The sequence below is a fragment of the Nematocida ausubeli genome (assembly GCF_000738915.1).
Source record: "Nematocida ausubeli strain ERTm6 chromosome Unknown supercont2.3, whole genome shotgun sequence".
Lineage (NCBI taxonomy): Eukaryota > Fungi > Microsporidia > Nematocida > Nematocida ausubeli.
The window spans coordinates 331,286-350,641 of NW_026515636.1; the positions used below are offsets into that span (position 1 = coordinate 331,286).

A 19,356-nucleotide genomic window follows, 5' to 3' on the forward strand; every position below is an offset into this window, starting at 1 on the left:
AGGATTATTCATCAGTAACCATATGAATACCACTTTCTGAGAAGGCTGAAAGACAGCCGGACCATTGCATAATAAAGACACAGCAAATAACTAGTATGCAATATCTTCTGCATACTCAGTTGTCCATAAGGAAAGATTATCCCGTAATAACTGCATAATAAGAGTAGAATCCTTGTAGCTTTCCTCGGTTAATGAGTCCAGCTCGGAAATTGCTTCGTCAAATGCCTTCTTGCCCATTTCTATTGCTCGAGTTCTTTCGTTCAGTATTTCAAAGCAAAAGACAGAATAGTTTAAATATAGCCCTAGGCGGGTTGGATTTGTTGGCGGCAGGCTTGCATTGGCTATTTCCATTGCACTCTGGTATGCATCGTGCGCCTGCTGAGATACCTCTACTAGATATCCCTCCGTTGCTATTTCTGCCTTGTACCTAAGATAGTCGCCTTTCATTTTTAGGAAAAACACTTGCGAGTCCTTTGCAGTGTCTTGGACCAAGTACGAGTCTAGTAATGAGAGTAGGTCATCGCAGATATCATTCAATTCCCTCTCTACTGTCTTAATATAATCCATGACTATCTGCACGTTCTTCTCGCTCGCTGCGTCATTTGAATTTTGCTCTGCCAATTTGCACTCCTGTAAGGATTTGCTGAGTATTCTCCAGGACGTCCTTCTTACACCCACTTGGTTTTTGTATGCCACGGAAAGCATATTCCTCTCCTCTATGCCGATGCTTTTTCCCATGGAACTAGCATACTTGACTGCTGCCTTCATGCACTCTACCATCTGCTTGAACCTCTCTGCTTTTTCACTTAGTTTTGCCCTGTACACACACTCTTCATAAGTTTCCATTCAATAAGTAAAAATTAATTTGCGCCGCGTATTTAAATGTTTAAGGATCTGGAGGAAATGAAAAAATCCGATGGCTCAACAAGAAACCTGGGAAAACGTCTGCGCAGTACCAATTTACTCTTGGGGATTATCACATCCGTATACGGAAACCTGGATATAGGAAAGCCGTATAGACTGCGATCCCTCAATCTATTTGAGTTTCTGAGCCGATTTTATCATTTAACTCACGTTGGGCTTCTGCTTACAACTGTCACTCTGTGCATGGGCCTTGTACACAAAAGCAACTCCTGCCCTGGGCAGTCTAGTCCCAGAGGTTCTTTTCTGCTATATAACATATATCTGTATATGCTGGCTCTTACCATTGCTGTAGAAACATTCATTCCAGTTACATTCTGGGTGCTCTGGCATATTGATAAGTCTCTTGTTGTAAATACAGCATCATACGTTGGAAATGATAGCATTTCTTTCTTCTTCAACTTGTGCATGCACGGGCTGCCGACTATCTTTCTTCTTGTAGAATTTTTCTGCATTGAGTTTTTCAATACCCCCGGGCACTATGCCTTGATATTCGGGTTCTTCATAGGATATTTACTTACAATGTATTTATGCTATGTAGTAAATGGATACTGGCCATATGGAGTGGTTACCATGGTAAGCGGAGTCAATAGAATTGGCTTTTTTGCTGTTTGTTTCCTTTCCATATGCTTTATGTACTATTCTCTCATAGTTTTAAATAGAATTATCTGGAGGAAGAAAAAAGAGTTTTCCAGCAGAGGCGCAACTGGAGAAAGTGACCCAAGTGCCAAGAAAAGGTGACTTATAGACACACAGAGTAATAAAAGTTAATTATCTGTGATATTTGCGGCATCTAATTCTTCGATTGTTCATATTCAAAAACCTAATAAACTGTAAATATACGCGTTAGGACCAGCCAAACAGTACTAAGCATAGTTGAGCTATATCTAGATTGATTAAGAACTAGAGTATATGCTGCTTCTATAAATAAAAAATACAAATAGCACACTTCGTTATTAAGCATAGACTAAAAAGGCAAGTGCCAGAACTACACAAATAGCTGTATATGTTCTATGTGTTTAACGTACAAAAATAGACAAAATGTCGCAATATAACCCGAAACTCTGCATGACAGTTCTATTGTGTATTTGGCTTTGTTTGTCTATCATAAGATTATGAGATATGAATATATTCTTATAAACACAGATACATGCTAATAAGAAAACTTTACATTTTTCATTTTATTTTTGCATGGAAACGCACCAATCAAATAGAAAACTTTCTAACCATTTATCTTTGATAAATTCTGTAGCATCTGGGGTGGGGATAGCTACTACTGTATATGGGAATTTGGATGTCGCATGCAACAACTACTTTAATGTGGATCTGGCTATTAACCCAAAGAAGTTCTTCTTTGTGACAAACTCAACGCTTCTGTTCAGTTTTTTTGCATTTTGCATGTCGATTACTGTGCCGCATATTAGTAATAATAAGATGCACACTCTGTCAGCCCATCTTACATCTACTATTTTGACAGCCGAACTCTTAATTTCCATTATCTTTTGGCCCATATTCCGGTACAACCCAAATCTAGTCTTTCCAAAGTCATCTATATACGGGCCTAGGAGGATTTCCATGTTTGCCAATCTGTGCATGCATGCATTTCCTTGTGTGCTTCTATTTATTACATACATTGCAAATAAGGCCACACATAAACCATCTATTGCATGGAGTGCTTTGTACATATCATACATTGTTACGATATCATATATATATTACTATACTTATGGACACTGGAGATACAGAATAATGGACAAGATATCTAACTATGTCCCTCTGTTCTTCCTATTCCTTGGTGTTCTATTCTGGATAACACATAAAAAGCTGTACTGGATAAAAGTAAAAGTGTACAGCCACTATCAAATAGACAAATGGTAAAAGAGGTCTATCACAAAGCCATCACATGCCTAGAAATAGCTAAATATTGCTCAGAGCGTAGAAATGGCAGTTTGGCATGCTAGAAAACTATTCTACTATTATAGATGGGGTATAAGCCCTCGAAATTACAATATACAGAGTGTATTAGGAGAATCCTTCTACACACAAAATGGCCTTGTTTAGGATATGTTACTTGAGAGCTTTCTTGGAGTATTTCTTCTATGTGCAGTACCGCACTTTTAGAATTTTTAGCACTGGAGTTTATAGTAGATTCTTATGGTTAAGAAGCTTATTTTTTTGCTTAAATGTTCCTGCAGCTAACTATAAAAGTTGCGCAGAGAACTTTCATTTAACATAGTCAAAAGGTCGAATAGATAAATCTGAAACAACTCTTAATTATATGGCTTTCTTATAAATAAAACCTGTTGTATTTTAGTGATTAATTGGATGATTCATAAAAGAAGTTGTTGGTGCTTAAAAAGTATGTATACACGCATCACATAATTTGAATTTAATGGGCTCTGAGATTAATGTCAGAAATTCGCGGCAGTTTGATAGACTTTCCAAGATAGTTAGTGAGGAAGAGAAAGCACAGCAAGAAGATAGATGGAAGAGCACAAAGAGGTGGCTGGTCGACAATAAGCATTGCATTACCACTGCAGTGCTTCTACTTATCTGCTTGGGCTTGAATTTGGATAAAAATATGAATCCAAACTCGTTTCTCCCCTGCAAGTTTTTTAGCATTACACTACTGAAGTATGGCATACTTGCAAATCTAAACTTGCTCACAACAATAATAACACTTTTCTTCTCGCTACTTCATAAAAGCCTTATTGAGAATATGTATCTTACAACATTAATAATTTCAACGATTAATGGTATTTCTAATAGTCTGGATCGCAGCATGCGGTTCTTTCTTGCAAATAAAGATACAAAGGAAGCGTGGTATACCGGAATTATTCAGTCTCTGTACAAAACGCTATCTGAATACACAACTAATGAAGAAAGAGCTGACCAGATCACAGGGGTTATAGAAAACTCTGTAATCTTTTCTTTAGAAAAGGCCCGGATTATCTTAATATGGATAAGCCTGTTCTTTAATGCTATATCGCTATTTTCTTATATTTACTTCTCTTTCTATGGAATCGGTCTTATTATTGGAAATTTTCATCTTCTTCCAGTATATACAAGCTATACATATAACATTATCATGCGTGTTATTCCGTTCATTGCTATTATATATGATCGGATTTCATTTACGCGTAGAAAAAACAACATTTACTACAGTAACTACATGTACTACATGTCACTAGTTATGTATGTGCTTGTTTTGGTAGTAATTAACATTATAGCAAAGCTATCTGAAAACATCTGGCTATATAGTTTCTTTGATAACATTTCTATATCTGTTTTTTCGCTGTATGCGGTGCCTGGCATTATTACAGCAGCAATCTCTTTTTTCATCATTTTTCTGGTTAATTTGCTTTATAAAGGAAGGATAGTTGCTATTTATGATAATATAATGCAAAACGGAATTGAGGCATATTGCAAAAACTCGGTTGGGGTTATCAACACAATGCTAAGCATTCTATGTGCTTGCATAGTTATGCTGTGCATGTACAAGCTGTCTTTTTTACTATGTGTATTCACCCCAGGAGCTCTAGCAGCCTTTGGCATAAAAAGCTTTGATACTGTAAAACTCTAAAGCTCTGAAAAGACATTTCCTTTTCTTGTATAGTGAGCATATATTATAAAAGTCCACCATAAAGTATTTATAGGAAAAGAGGATTCGCAGTAGTGTATTATAACATATATGTGGTAAGAATAAACTGGTCTGGTCAGCAGATGTCTTTTTTCTTATGTCTTTCTCATTTTTGCAGAACTCTATTGTTTTTGTGCTCTTTTCTCTGCCTTTGTAGTTTTTATGACACTGGTCTTCCATTCAAGAATGCTTTTCATGATAGAGTGCTCTTTATGAAAATGTACTACTACTATCACGATATTTTTTTCATATACAACCCATAGTACGCCATGGCTGGCCTTTTTAATTGGAGAAATACGAACTGCTTCACACCAATCCCTTATTTCTTCTACTAGTTTATGTGCTATTTTTAAATCATACTTTTTTATGTGTAAGTAGACTATTGCATATAATATAACGATATATACAACAAGGAAGACAGATAAAACAAATAGTTTATCTGAATAATAAAGTTACTATAGTAAAGACTATAGAATCATCTTCTTAATGTGCTTGAAAGTATTTCTTTCTTCCCAACTTAAGTCTTCTAGGCAGACTTTGTTACTTCTAACTCTATTATATATGTATCTCAGAGATATTACTTAAGAGAAAAATACCGCGTGCTTTCTGTGAAAAATTGAAAATACAAAATGTGTTCATTATTATAGTTATACTTAGAGACTTTAATTTTTCTATTTTCTTAAGAAACTCAGAAAATAATGAGAAACAGAATTATAGAGCAACTACATAGAAATTTAGTAACACATACAGTTTATTTAGCATACTTGTTTTTATTTGTTGAGACTTTATTCTAAATGGATGGATAAAACATATCCATATGGCAAGCCATGTCTAGATTAGAATTTGCACTCAAGTATAAAGATTCAGTACATGCAGAACAAGAGATGCAAGTGCGCATATCTTCAGATTGAATCATCAAGAAAAAGGCCAGTACCAATCAATATAATCTCTTACAGTGTTCACTACTCTTTCATATAAGCTAGGTTTCTTTCCTACTAGTGTGAAATATCTAAGCACTCTATTGTATTTTTTAACACTTTTACTGTCGCTTTCTATACACAGCAGATCTTTCTCTTTTTCTAAAACACTCAGAACTGTATTCAAATAACCATAATATGGGATTAGATTAGGATTGTTTCTATCGAACAGATAATCAGAGTGGATAAAGCCATACATCATACTAATAAGCTCGGATGAAGGCATACTCGTTGTGCATGCGTTGACAAACCAGATTATGTAGACAACGTTATGAGCTTTAGTGTCTTCCTTATTAGTATGTATTTCAAGTGTAGATCTGATCTGCATAAACTGTGTTATTGATCCTTTCTCCAGTATAAGATTGAATATTCTTTTGGTCATTGAACTCTCTACTAGCAGTTGGCATCTATTCTTAAATCCAATAGGCTGTATTATGTAGTTAATTAAGCATTTAACTGCAAGAGACGCAGATTCCTGTTTGAGTATATATTCATACGCATTAAATAAATTAAATAGAGTAATTTCTGTTTCTGGTAGATACTGCTCTGGCTTAAATCCAAGCTTTGGGTAATATTTCTGCCACTTGGAGTGAAAGAAAAAAGGCGTTATGGTTTGGTGGCGTGTATCTGGGTCATAGAGTGCAATGCTGCTTAGAATATTGGAAGTAAAGCGTATTGCAGGATGATTTAAGCTTAGATCCTTATCTTCAGAGTAAGCTATAAATTGCATTATAATGAAAGGCTTGCAGTCAGACTCCGCAAGTTTTCCTAATAAAAATACTTTAGAAATATTATTGTACCCACTGTTTAAAATTCTCTCTATATTTTCTTTTAAAACATATCCAATATTGAGACTGTTGCCTTTCATCTTCTCTGCTTCCACAGAAATATACTGATTAACGATGTATGCAGTATAGCAGTTTAGGCCGCTGTACACGCTTTTAATTTTGTTGTACTCTTCTTCAATATATATAGAGGTTGGGTACGATGGTGGAAGAAGCATAAGACTAGAATGGCGGCTTCTTAAGCATGCGGATATTCCATTATCTTTGTGGTTAACAGTATAGACAATGTTAATATCTGCAAAAACATCAATTTTTTCATCCGACCTCTTGCCAATTGCCATTTCGTAGCACTTTACTCTTAGAGACTTATTATAAGACAGAGACCTAAGAATATGTTCTATCTTATGTTGAATATAAGCCTTCTGATTGGGCTCAATCCTGCCTGTGTTGATTATAGTTTTTATGCACTTGTTCATTTCCAGTGCGTCTTCACTCTGGCCTGTTATTTCTGCAATGGCCAAAAAGACATTTGCAATACTCGTTAGAAGTTCATTTTTGCAATCCTTATAGACAATATCATCATTTTTCAGGCATGCGATAACTCTACTCCAGTCTAAGTGCATCTCAAAGTTAGTAGTTTCAGTTGGTTTAGGATACTTTTCAAAGAAGTCTCTTAGCTCTTTACTTATTCCTGCCCCCATGTGGCTGGTTTGGTACTTTCCGGTGTCTGGATTATATGCCAGGCAGCAGAATATACCCAAAACAACTATTTCAGTACAGTTACTATAGTATAGTGCTTGGTTTTCTTCAAAGCCAGACTTATCCAGCTTGCAATGCGGCACTCGAGTATACTGCGGCAGTTGACTGGCGTTATAGAAAGGAAACGTCATGTTCTTGTCAATGGTCATTGAAAGGCTACAGAACGATTCAATGTACTTTATATTTTCGCCAAGTGCATCTTTTGACAGAAAGAGCTCATCGAATATTCTACCCATTTTACCTTTCTTCTTAGTCTGCTCTGGGTTCTCATTTTCAACTACTTGGTCAACCAGTAATTCATGCACTGCATTCACAAAGTCCTTGTAACTCTCTGCTGTGTCAATGAACTCATATATGTACGTTTGTATAAGGAAGGCTGCATTGTTCAAAAATTCCCCGCTGTCAAACTCGTTCTTAGTGGTTGGCATTGCAAATTCGCCCCCTTTCTTTAGCAGCGGATTGTCTCTGCACCGCAGAAAGAAGTTGACAATTTCACCTATCGCGCTTTGGCAAATATCCTCTTTATACTCCTTAGTAAATGGATCTATACCTGGCATATGCATTTCTACATTTATAAACTCTTTCTCCTTGCATGTCTTACTTTTTATCACGAGCTTTTTTTTCTTTCCTGCATGATCTACCGCTATTTTAATATCGACTCCTTCTGAGAGCAGCAGCAGCGCAGCAAGAATGTACTTTGTATCTTTCTTGACGTGTTCTGCTCTTAGGAAGCTTGTGATCATATTGGGCGTACCTCCCTCAATTGACAGATTTCCATCTGCAGACGGAAACATTTTTATAAGCTGAGTGTAATATGCACTAAGATACTTGCCAGAGGCACTGTTTGTATCTAAGTCACTATGGAACTTGTCATTGACAGGCTTTCTTATAAATGTATAGTCCTGTCTATACTGACTTCCCATCTTATTTTCCTCCATAGAATAGTTTGTATCTATTTCGGGAGAATAAAACCGTTTGTTGTGCATGTATCCGTTGCGCTGCCCAATATACCCACGCAGCAGATTTAGTGGTCCGGCTGGGTTAATGATCACGTCTTGCTTCTTGCCAATATACGTTTCTTGGGCTTTCTTTATGTCTTCCACTGACACTCTAGCAAAGATGCTTTGCACCATTATTATATTCATAAGTATTCTGTGGATCATTGATTTCAACGTAAAAAAAGATTTTCTTTAGCCAATATATTCGAGTTATATTCCATTAAGGAGGCACTCCTTTTCTCCTAATTAGAAGTGAAAAGTAACCATTGGATGTTTTTTCTCATCTTAGCTATGGACCATGGAAATATAAAAGTTCTAAATATTTATAGATCTTTACTTTAGTGAGCTGGGTTTAAGATAATTTGTACCATGCCACTGATTAGTGGCTTATTAGATAGTTATGGCTAGACGACGATAAATAAATTATAACCTGTTTAGTATAATCATTTCTGTATGCTCTGCATATAATCTGATCATATACATGTGATTAGCAACAGAAAAAGATATATATCAGCATTGCTGGCTTAGAAAAGAGAGTCTGCACTCTTAGAGCAGGTACCCCATGTTATTCAATATTGAATGCTAGAAAATACCATAAAATAGGTCATACGAAAATTTATTCTAAAGATATCTTTATCTTGTATTTTAATTCTATCACCATGATCTTATTTAATCTCTAGATGATATAGATGATATAAAGTATGCTAGCAATCTATTATAGTTGTTTACACTTTTGTAGTCATCCTCTGAGCATAGAACACTCCTTTTTACTTTTAAAACATATATAATTGCATCTAGCATTACTTCATCGTATAGCCCTGATTTGAAGTTATCTTTAGTATTCAAAATATCAAAGTTGATAAAGCTGTAAGCCATTCTAAAAAACTCGGGAGTGCATCTGTCATTATGTTCACATGCAGAAATAAACCAGGGAATGTATATTGAGTTAAGAACATTCAGATCCTTTTTGTGCTTTGTTGCTTCAAGTGTAGAGTGAATATCTGCTAAGTAGCTTATTTTGTTTTTATACATCATATGAATAAACACTTTTCTAACTTCTGAGAAGTGTAATAATGCATAATGAATATTTCTATTATCCATAGTTAGTTCAAGATAGTTGCACAGTGCTTTGACTGCAAGAGTGATAGAGTCGTATTTTAATATCAGCCTATATATATAGGAAATATCAAGAGAGTTAATGATGTTTCGATCTGTAAAATTGGAAATATTATATGCAAGCTTTGGATAGTATTCCTTCCATCTAGAATGAAAGAAGAAGAACCGTATTAGTTTAAATAGGGTGGCAGGATCATTGAGTGAAACACTTCCCAAGATGTTTGAAGTCCAGCGAGTTAGAGGATTTTCCTTTCCTACGTCATTTTCTATGGTATAGATTAAAAAACTCTCCATAATATGGGCTTTATGTTTAATATCTATGAGCTTTCCAAGCAAGAATATTTTACATATGTTCTCAGAGCCATTTTTAATAATTTCAGTCACTTTTTCTTCAAAGTTACTTGAGACCTCATAAGCTGAAAGTCGTAAAGCATTCAATTCCATCTCAATGTAATGAGCAACAATCCATCCTGTATAGCCTTTCATATCACTGTAAACATTTCCTACTCCTTCATAGCTGTTTTGAATATCTTCTGAGTTAGATTGTGATAATTTAAGAAGAGTAAGACTTGCATGCCCTTTTTCTACATCCAAAGAAATTCCATTTTCTGCATCATCAGAAGTATAGCAAATGCTAATTTCAGAGAAAAGATCTGGTTTGCCATTTGACCTCACTTCAAGCCTCATCTTTTTGCAGTTTACAACAACATCATCATTCTGTGACAGAGATCTAATGATTGATTGAATCTTATTTTCAATATAATCTTTCTCATCTGAATCTAATTTTCGTGTTTTGCATGCAGATTCTATATACTGAACTAGCTCCAGTATGTCTGCCTTCTGTCCTGTTATTTCTGAAATTGCCAGAAATATATTTGCAATTCCAGAGCGAAGTTCGTTCCTTTCCTGTTTATAGTCGATCTCATCGTTATTCAAACAAGCAACAACTTTACTCCAATCCCTATGCATTTCAAAGTCTGTGGTTTCAGTAGGCATAGAGTACTTTTTAAAGAATTCCCTGCATTCTTTACTAATTTCTTCTCCCATGTGGCTGGTTTGGTACTTTCCGGTGTCTGGATTATATGCCAGGCAGCAGAATATCCCTAGAAGGGTTGCCTCTACGCAGTTGCTGTAGTATAATGCTTGGTTTTCTTCAAAGCCAGATTTATCCAGCTTGCAACGCGGCACTCGAGTATACTGCGGCAGCTGACTAGAATTGTAGAATGGAAATTTGGCATCTGCATTTGTGGTCTGGATAAGGTCACAGAAAGATGCAATGTACTTTATACTTTCACCATGTGCATCTTTTGGTAGGAAGAAATTATTGAATATTCGGTCCTTCTTCCCTTTCTTCTTAGTATCATTATCTGGGTTGCTTTTTTCAGTTATTTGATCAACCAGTAATTCATGCACTGCATTCACAAAATCTATATAGCTTTCTACGGTGTCAATAAACTCGTATATGTACGTTTGTATAAGGAACCCCGGGTTATTCAGAAATTTCCCGCTCTCAAACTCTTCTTTGGTAGTTGGCATTGCAAATTCGCCCCCTTTCTTTAGCAGTAAATTATCTCTGCACTGCATATAGAACTTAATAATTCCTGTTGCTTCACTTTGGTAAATATCATCTTTATACTCCTTAGTAACTGGGTCTATGCCTTCCATATGCATTTCTATATTCACAAACTCTCTGTCCTTGCATGTCTTACTTTTTATCACCAGCTTATTTTTCTTTCCTGCATGGTCTACCGCTATTTTGATGTCAACGCCCTCTGAAAGAAGAAGAAGTGAAGCAAGAATGTACTTAGCATCTTTTTTAACATGATCTGCTCTTAGGAAGTTTGTAAGTGCATTTGGCCTTCCTGCCTCAATCGAAAGATTTCCATCCGCAGACGGAAACATTTTTATAAGTTGAGTGTAATATGCACTAAGATACTTGCCAGAGGCACTGCTTGTATCCAAATCTTTGTAAAATTCGTCATTGACAGGTATTCTTGTAAAATCATACTCTTGTTCATCTGCACTAGATGCTACTTTTTCTTTCATAGAATAGTTTATATCTATCTCAGGAGAATAAAACCGTTTGTTGTGCATGTATCCGTTGCGCTGTCCAATATATCCACGCAATAAATTTAGTGGTCCGGCCGGATTAATAATCACGTCTTGCTTCTTGCCATGCAAAGTCTCGCTCACTGTCTTTATGTCTTCCACTGATACTCTAGCAAAGATGCTTTGCATCATCATTATATTCATAAGTATCCTGCTGATCATTGATTTCAAAGTAAAAAAAGATTTTTTCCTTAACTTGTATAGCTCAGGTTATACCAATAGCATCAGTTATTTAGATGTATAAATATTTCACTTTTTCTACTTATTCATAGACACTTGTATACAATTGTCCAGTAATCCAAGCCAGTTTTCTCTTAAAATACTTTCTCATTGATTTATCCAACATGCAACTGGCAAATCATATTCTTTGAGCATAGAAATGCTTATATTTAAGTTGTTTCTTCTATAGAGCAGAGTGAAAAATAGCAGGTATGTCGTGCTATGGGCTCTCACTACGAATAATAATTGGATCGTATTATTATTGTAGTATAGGAAGATCATAGACTAGAAATGTGCTTGTAGATGGCCTGTGTATCAAGAAATGAATAAAAAGTTTAGAGATGTAGGTCAATGATTCAAGAAAACCACATCTGTAGTTATATCACGTGCTGTAGCTCTTCAGGATACAATTTTAAAGTATGAAATTATAAATCTGCAAGATATATATATATATTTAATTCATGCATAAAATAAAGCCTCTAATACGGCAAATTTTTACTTCTTTTTTCCTAAGACTAGCCTACTGCTATAACTAGAATTACAAAGAATGCACAATTGTGTATACACCGCATATAGTTTCTTGTTGATTCTGACTTCAAGTGCAGAGCTCTATTGATTAGAACCTAAAAACATCTCTTTCTTTATACTCTATGCCATATACATGTTAATATCAGTTTTTTTAAACTGCCAAACAAGATAGACCACAAACGCTATGTTTATCGAGCAAAACAAGGTGTATGTCATAGCACGGTATGTAAATATGCTTAATATACTTCTTTTTCTGGCATAGCTGTCAAATAGGCTTAGTATAAAAGATATTCCCCCAACAACGCATATAAATATTTTGAAGGCAGGCCATGCCAGAATAGCTGGATTTAAGTAGAACAGTATAATGCTTATCACGCCTATATATACCATGTTTATAAATATCTTATCGTATTCGTATTCTATCAAAGCAAGCGTGCTCTTCTTATAGTTCAGCAAATGCTTTTCTAAGTGTATGGCATTCACTAGGATGCTTATTATTAGTGCTGCTGTCGTATACCTGCCATCAGTTAGCAGGCTGCTTCTGCTTGTGTATTTACATATCAATAAACTATTTAGAAGAAGCGCAACACTTGCCCCTATGCCCACCGCAATACATATGCTGAATAGCATGTAGTATGCATAATAGAACATGATGCTATGCGCGCTAAGACTTGATAGCACAAGAAGCAAGTGCTCCTCCTTTTTTGATCTATCGTATATGTCTGCAGTAGCGTCCATCCTATTGCTAATTAGGCTTAGCACTGTATCGTATTCAAACTCATTGTATAGATAGTCATAAGATCTAGGATATTCTGTTCTTTTGCTGCTGGTAGAGTTCAGTTCTACTCCCTGTGAAGTGGCCTTTGCTTTTGGTTTTTCCGTCTGTATGTTTCCTATATAGTTTATTGCATGCTTTATATACATCTCTACAACTGCGTTGCACCAGCCCACCCTCTGCTCTGCCCCATTAATTCTTGCTATTCTTGCGTAATGATGATGCGCACTCCTGATATTGCATAGCACTGTATTTAGGTCATCCTCCCCTGCATGGCATGCCATTAATTTGTACAGTGTGTTTATTTCATTTATCATATAGCTGTGCACACCCACTCCCTCCATTTCGTTATATAACTCAGGAAATGGCATTATCGGAGTGTCCGCACACCTATATCTTTGCTTGACAACATTATACGCATGGTTTACCAGTGTGTATACTATGTTGTGTGCATACGTGGAAAGAGCCATGTGGTACAATACATCATAATTATCAAATAACATATTCTTTGATGCGACTACAAACTCTGCACCCGTGTTGACTTTACTGCTCTTTGAGCTGCTTTCAGTGACAGATGCATCTTTTTTTTCTTCGGGGGTATATAAGGCGAGTGCTTCATTTATGTACATAGTTATTCCATCTAGTATGCTCCTTGCGGTATTAACTGTATTTCTATCTGTTCTATACAGGTGAGTTAGGTATGCCCTATCTATGCTTTCTGTGTAGAGGTGCCCTTGAATTATACTAAGCAGTTTCTCATCCACACCTGGCAAGATTTCCTTTAGATTCAGATTCATTAGTATATAATAGTATAGAATTTGCGTGTCTTCTATATACTGTGCAGGGGCTAGTATCTCAGGCATGATTTGGTCATATATTCTCTTTCGGACTAGATCCTCTTTTTCTGCCATTTTTTGCCTGCTTCTGTGAATATATATATTCATATGTTTAATATCTAATTAGGCGAAAGAGGAATATTAAATAAATAATGCAATAAGACACGAAATATTCCTAGTGGAATGGTCCAGACAGAGCACCTGTGCGAAGAATATCAACTATATAGCATATATACTTAATAAACATGCGCGCCAAATGAGTAAGAGGAATGTTCTCTGTGTATGCAAAAAGAGGCATGCATATATGGCATCAGAGCTATGAATATAACTAAAATAAAAGACTTTTTTCTTAAAAGCTAAAATAACATATTTAAGCAGCTACTAGCATGCATGCGTATTATAAAGAAATAAAATTTCGTATGAAGAATGTGCAATAAAAATCCTTAAACTGGAAATCTGAAAAGAAGAAAATAAAAGTAGAAATCAGGCATTTCTATCTGTTACAAACTAAGAAAAATAAAGATGAAAATTGTTTAAACTACTACTATATAAAGCCATCAGAAGTGCTATCCTCTAGCATTCTATCTGCACTAATAAATGTAGTTTATCTTCGTAGATACTTTGAAAAGAGGACTTTCATGTAGTAGAGTCTGGATGCATAGGATATTTAAGGATCTATAAACAAAGAGAAGCCCTAAAATTCAGCTATAAAGGTTTCTATACCCAGAAGTAAGCGGCATATGTGCACTCAGATAATTAAAACCCATAGTGGCATGAGAGCAATAAAACTCAGTCTAGATATAAAAACTGGGCCAATAGCAAAATAAAAGCCTTTCATTTTTATATCCTAAAATGAAGAAAATTTAAGTTAAAAGTATAGCCTTCTGTAAATTATTTATAACTTTATTTAATAAAGCTGGAGTTCGGATTATTATTCGTACGATCTTACTTACATTCAGGGTATACACAGCACGCGCCTTCTGTCAGCGCTATGTATTGTATTTTATCTCAGTGTATTCCTTCCGTAGTGAGTCTAGCTCTTCTTTCTTGAAGACTCTATGGGTAGAGAGTGCTCTGCTTATTTTTTCTGGGAACTTTTTCTCTTCAATGCTGAATTTGTTCTTAATCTGCTTTCTACTCTTATCGGTGAATATCTTCTCTAAGAGAGTAAAGTCTGTGCCGCACAGAGAAAGCCCCTTGTAAAAGAGAATTGTTTCCTCCTTTGACCATCTGCTTTTGCTTGTAGCCCTTCCGTACGAAAAAGCAGTCATACGATCTTCTATGACATTCCGCTCTTCATTTTCTTTTGGACATCCACTGCTAATCACAACTTCCCCATCCACAATAATAAGACTGTCCTTCACCTCGCTTTCCTTTTCTTCTTTTTTCTTTCTTTGGTACCTCTTGCTTGCAGCAAAGTTTCTGTTTTCCAGAAAATGTGCAAGTGTTTGCTTTTCGTTCATTTTCATTTTCATTTTTATTTGCATTTTTATATTTAGCTGCAATTACAACGTATTTTTTAGAATATGCAGAGCAATTTGCATGCTTTTTACATACAGTGTGCACAGTATAGTGAAGCTTAAATCCAGCTACATAGAGAAAACCATTTATATATTAACAGTTGGAAAACGCATGCGCAGTAATTCACTGCTTCTTCAAGTTGTGCAGGCTAAATTGAATAAAAATAATTCTCTGCTGTGCTACTGGGTGTAAGTCCATAAATCTAGCATAAAGTATATTACTAAGACTAGGTTATGTAGAAGCATATGTACAAATAACAAGATAGTCCATGGAAGTATATAGATTCATGATGAGTGTGTCAGATTAAACACAGTGCATGCTGCACCACTGTATAAAAATATAAAAACCGCTGTATATGCATGCAACATAGCTTCAAATTTGCAGAGCCAGAATAGGTCAAGTAAATAGCTGTTGGCTTTAATTTAATGTTGAAGCTCGCACTAATGTGCAAGCTCTGTGAAGTATAAGATTTTAAACATAGAGAACTAGATATAGATATCACTAATTGTGTGCTCTACAACAAGTAGATTACACAGAAGGTTTTTGCGATATATAAATATGCCAATATTCAGAGCTGCTTTATTATTTTGTTATACCCTGTTTGTCCAGAACTTCTTCACTCTTTCCAGCATTACTTTAAGATATATTTCATCCCGGGAGAGTATTTCTGCCTCTAGCTCCAATCTGTCACTAGTAAAGTACCCTCGGGCCACTAGATTCAGACTCATTAGGTCTGTTAGTCTTCGAAACACACAGTCTTTTGAGACTTTTTTAAAGTGCGGGACATTTGCCACCCGTCTTTCAAACTCCTCAAATACGCTGCATAACGTGACTCTTTTTACTGTGGCAGCCATTAGAATAATTAGATGCACAGAGCTAAGCATCTTGTATGGATTTGGCTCCTGCACACCATAGAGGTACTTATAAAACTTAATAGACATACCTTCATACGAATTGTCCACCAAATACGCAGAGTGGACAAAGTCATCCAGCCCCTTCTGTATTGTGGCGAGATCAAGCACCACAGACTTGGCGCAGTACTCTTTTTCCTTTATTTTCAGAACCTCTAGAACACGGCTGAATATTTTGAAGTACTCCTTCTCGGTTAACTCCTTCACATACGCCTTGACTCCATCCATCCTGCTCACTATTCTTTTATCCAGCTTCATCATGTCGACGACTCTAGGAATCTGGAATATAAACTTGTTTTTCTGAATGCTCAAAGGAGACGTTCTCTCAAGTATTCGGTACAGAACAGACCGAGATGACTTAATGGAGGTGTGCGACAGATCCATGAGGTATATGTTGGCGGGGTCAAAAATAAGCTTCTTTTGGAGGATTTCTACCTGCATTGCTGCTGCGTTTGAGAGTATTTCTATAATGTGGTCTGATATTTTCTTTGGGCCGTATATCCATATCTTCTGGCTCTCCTCTGACTTCACGCGAAGAATGAGTGTCTCAATGAGAGAGATGTACCGGGTTTCTATTTCCTGGGTGTATGCCATGTTCAAGTACTCTGGGACTGTAGTCAGCCCTGCGAATGGATCCTCTGGAAGCACTTCGTCTGGTTTCGCTGCTTCAGCCACTTTTATTTTTTTAATGGGGCGTATAGTCATCGACACACGCAAAAAATTAAATAATTTATGTCATGAATAAATCGCGAATATCCCCGGGGCCAGCCAAGCCATTTGCAATAAAGCATACTAGCATGCGTTGCAGATGCTCACCGCATAAAAGCAATGTCTGCACTTACAACAAAGTCATGGTAGTGATATGTATCGCACATGGATGGATTTCTACGTAAATAGGCAAGTATTAGTAGATGGCATATGTTTATTGAACTAGCTTGCTCTCTTTTTTCAGCTGTTTACTGCTAGACGCCTCGCCAATGTATAGATCTCTATCCTCTCGCACAGCCTCGTCGTACTTTCTTCCTAGGTAGATTGTGGAGAACATCCACATTGTGCATACCATCAGAACGGAAACAACAAGCAGAGCTGCTGCGGTTCTGATGTCGTTTAAGTTAAGAAGACCTAATATGACAATTTGAACGTTTGATGAGAGAGACTTTCCAAGCTTACCGCAAACTCCGTCATAAACTCCCTTGAATCTGGCTTTGTACTCCTTTGGAATCTTGATACCAATGGCTTCCTTACCAATGTCGAATGCTGCGTACTTCATAATCTTTATGCAGTTGACTGCGTAGAATCCTACCTCAGACTCAAGCACTGGTCTTTCAACCCATCCAAGAGAAGTGAAGAGCTTCTTTCCGATTCTGTTCAGAAGGTTTTCTGCTTCCTTTCCAGTTACTGTCACGGAGGAGTTGGCCCACACAAGAGTAAGGAAGAAAAGAGCACTGAACAAACTGACTGCTGGGGTGATCACTCCTAGACTGTTCCATCCTCTCTTTTGAATTAATGACTTGACTGGAGACAGAAGAATCATAATGACCATAAGACCAATTGTTATTTGCTGCTTTCCTTGTACATAGACGACACTTGTCATGACATCTGTTCCCTGGGACTTGGAGGTGCTTCTCAGTGCAGACTTGAATGCGGCCTCGGTCAAGTTGGTGCATAGCCCATAGGCAAGCACTGTGATGGAAAGATGGAAGACAATAGGGGTCTTAAGCATAATCTTGAATCCGTCGATGATACCAATCTTTTCCTTGCTCTTTGCTCTTTGCTGTGCACCCTCTGACATAATGTAGATGGGGTATGGGATAATGTTCTTAACAAGATGTCTGTATGTGAAGACATTTACAGCGCACAGTGCTGACACAAAGGTGACAAATCCACTGATAATCTTTGTCTTGTGCTGGGGGAATGATGTAAGAACATAGTAGTTCAGCATCATAGATCCTCCGGAAGTCACTAATCCGAGATTGGCTGCAATAATGAATAGAGGGTAGAACCGCAGAGCCTGCTTCAGAGGGCAGATTTCGTTTGCAACTGCGAAGAACATGAGGGAAGCCATAATGTTACCCCAGAGCTCGGCAGAGATGTAGATGAGAGTTCCTGTCCAGAAGTTAATGGTAAGGAAGAATCCCTGCAAGAATGAAAGCCCGTTGATGAACATTTTCTTATCTGCGAAGATGTCGTGTATCCAGAACTTGTATGGCTCAATGTAGTTCATGCTTGGAAGCAGAATAAGAGCGTACACAAAGAAGAATATTCCGAATCCTGCATTGAAAACAAACATAAGTCTCTCAAGAGTGATTCCTCTTGCCAAAAGAAGCTGGAAAACAACTGCGAATCCCATGGTTACTCCCATGACTATGAATGATTTAAGATACTGAATTGAAGCGGGTAACATTCTATCTAATACAACTGCATCTTTTGTGTCTCTAAGAATGGAGTATGCAAGAACAATGCAGTAGTAAAGGAATGCCATAGTGAAGAACTTTGGGTACTCTACCTTTAAAACCTTGAAGAATCTGCTGCACTGGTCTGCCTGCTCCTCGTGTGCCTCTTCTGTGGGAAGGGACGAGTTTCTATAATAGTTGTTCAGTCCTGTTGTTTGCATGGGTTTTCAATAAAAATTTTAAATAAATACTTTGCAAAGCTTTTCAATCAGTGGAAAAAGTCTGCATTCTATATTAAAATTACTCCGATTCCAGGAGTATCAAATTTATTTTAGAAGTGAAGAATTGCACTTTCTATCCCCTTGCTGTGCTGTTTTGCTAGCTTATTTGTGGGAGCGTGTTTTAAACAGGAGAATTGCTTTGTGTGTTTATTTATGGGACTGGAATGGATGGCTCCAAAGCGCACACTGTATTAATTAATATGTTTTATGACATAGGGGCAAGCAAGGAGAATGCATAAAAATTAGCTTCTTTTTAATGCTTCCGCGTGTTACTGCTTAATTAAATAATAAATATGCAAGGCCGCGAGAAAGTCATAATTTCTTGCACTGCCCAAATAAAAGCAAATAAGTGTATAAATAAATAAGAATCTGAGCTATATCTGTGCTAATGTTTATCATGCCATCTATATCTTTTATTTCTCACCCAGTGCTTGGCACGGCTGCTGCAAGAGGCTAGAGAATAAGTACTAAGAAAATTTATAATTTGAAGGCCAAGGCTCTTCAACAGAGTAGACATATGCAGACTCACATGCAGGTAGCTACACGGGCCTGGAGGAGATTAGTCTGGTGCCAGCAGAGAAAAGAGG

General features: G+C 36.7%; 10 protein-coding genes across 10 annotated transcripts; 3 read left to right on the forward strand and 7 right to left on the reverse strand.

Moving 5' to 3' along the window:
* Window positions 1-90: 90 nt before the first annotated feature.
* NESG_01289 (uncharacterized protein) lies at window positions 91-846 on the reverse strand (the record flags this gene model as incomplete). The annotated part of the gene is made up of 1 exon (XM_053048923.1): window positions 91-846. One exon carries the CDS (start codon window positions 844-846, stop codon window positions 91-93), a length of 756 nt encoding a protein of 251 aa, XP_052904728.1.
* A 36-nt stretch (window positions 847-882) lies between these two features.
* Window positions 883-1,662, forward strand: NESG_01290 (uncharacterized protein; the record flags this gene model as incomplete). The annotated part of the gene is made up of 1 exon (XM_053048924.1): window positions 883-1,662. The coding sequence occupies one exon, from the start codon at window positions 883-885 to the stop codon at window positions 1,660-1,662; it is 780 nt and encodes a 259-aa protein (XP_052904729.1).
* Window positions 1,663-2,112: 450 nt separating this feature from the next.
* On the forward strand, window positions 2,113-2,799 carry NESG_01291 (uncharacterized protein; the record flags this gene model as incomplete). The annotated part of the gene is made up of 1 exon (XM_053048925.1): window positions 2,113-2,799. One exon carries the CDS (start codon window positions 2,113-2,115, stop codon window positions 2,797-2,799), a length of 687 nt encoding a protein of 228 aa, XP_052904730.1.
* Window positions 2,800-3,313: 514 nt separating this feature from the next.
* NESG_01292 (uncharacterized protein) lies at window positions 3,314-4,504 on the forward strand (the record flags this gene model as incomplete). Its single annotated transcript, XM_053048926.1, has 1 exon — window positions 3,314-4,504. The coding sequence occupies one exon, from the start codon at window positions 3,314-3,316 to the stop codon at window positions 4,502-4,504; it is 1,191 nt and encodes a 396-aa protein (XP_052904731.1).
* Window positions 4,505-5,476: 972 nt separating this feature from the next.
* On the reverse strand, window positions 5,477-8,245 carry NESG_01293 (uncharacterized protein; the record flags this gene model as incomplete). The annotated part of the gene is made up of 1 exon (XM_053048927.1): window positions 5,477-8,245. The coding sequence occupies one exon, from the start codon at window positions 8,243-8,245 to the stop codon at window positions 5,477-5,479; it is 2,769 nt and encodes a 922-aa protein (XP_052904732.1).
* Window positions 8,246-8,749: 504 nt separating this feature from the next.
* Window positions 8,750-11,467, reverse strand: NESG_01294 (uncharacterized protein; the record flags this gene model as incomplete). The annotated part of the gene is made up of 1 exon (XM_053048928.1): window positions 8,750-11,467. The coding sequence occupies one exon, from the start codon at window positions 11,465-11,467 to the stop codon at window positions 8,750-8,752; it is 2,718 nt and encodes a 905-aa protein (XP_052904733.1).
* Window positions 11,468-12,172: 705 nt separating this feature from the next.
* Window positions 12,173-13,771, reverse strand: NESG_01295 (uncharacterized protein; the record flags this gene model as incomplete). The annotated part of the gene is made up of 1 exon (XM_053048929.1): window positions 12,173-13,771. The coding sequence occupies one exon, from the start codon at window positions 13,769-13,771 to the stop codon at window positions 12,173-12,175; it is 1,599 nt and encodes a 532-aa protein (XP_052904734.1).
* Window positions 13,772-14,652: 881 nt separating this feature from the next.
* On the reverse strand, window positions 14,653-15,150 carry NESG_01296 (uncharacterized protein; the record flags this gene model as incomplete). Its single annotated transcript, XM_053048930.1, has 1 exon — window positions 14,653-15,150. One exon carries the CDS (start codon window positions 15,148-15,150, stop codon window positions 14,653-14,655), a length of 498 nt encoding a protein of 165 aa, XP_052904735.1.
* A 624-nt stretch (window positions 15,151-15,774) lies between these two features.
* On the reverse strand, window positions 15,775-16,800 carry NESG_01297 (uncharacterized protein; the record flags this gene model as incomplete). The annotated part of the gene is made up of 1 exon (XM_053048931.1): window positions 15,775-16,800. One exon carries the CDS (start codon window positions 16,798-16,800, stop codon window positions 15,775-15,777), a length of 1,026 nt encoding a protein of 341 aa, XP_052904736.1.
* A 217-nt stretch (window positions 16,801-17,017) lies between these two features.
* On the reverse strand, window positions 17,018-18,709 carry NESG_01298 (uncharacterized protein; the record flags this gene model as incomplete). The annotated part of the gene is made up of 1 exon (XM_053048932.1): window positions 17,018-18,709. One exon carries the CDS (start codon window positions 18,707-18,709, stop codon window positions 17,018-17,020), a length of 1,692 nt encoding a protein of 563 aa, XP_052904737.1.
* Between the last annotated feature and the right edge of the window lie 647 nt (window positions 18,710-19,356).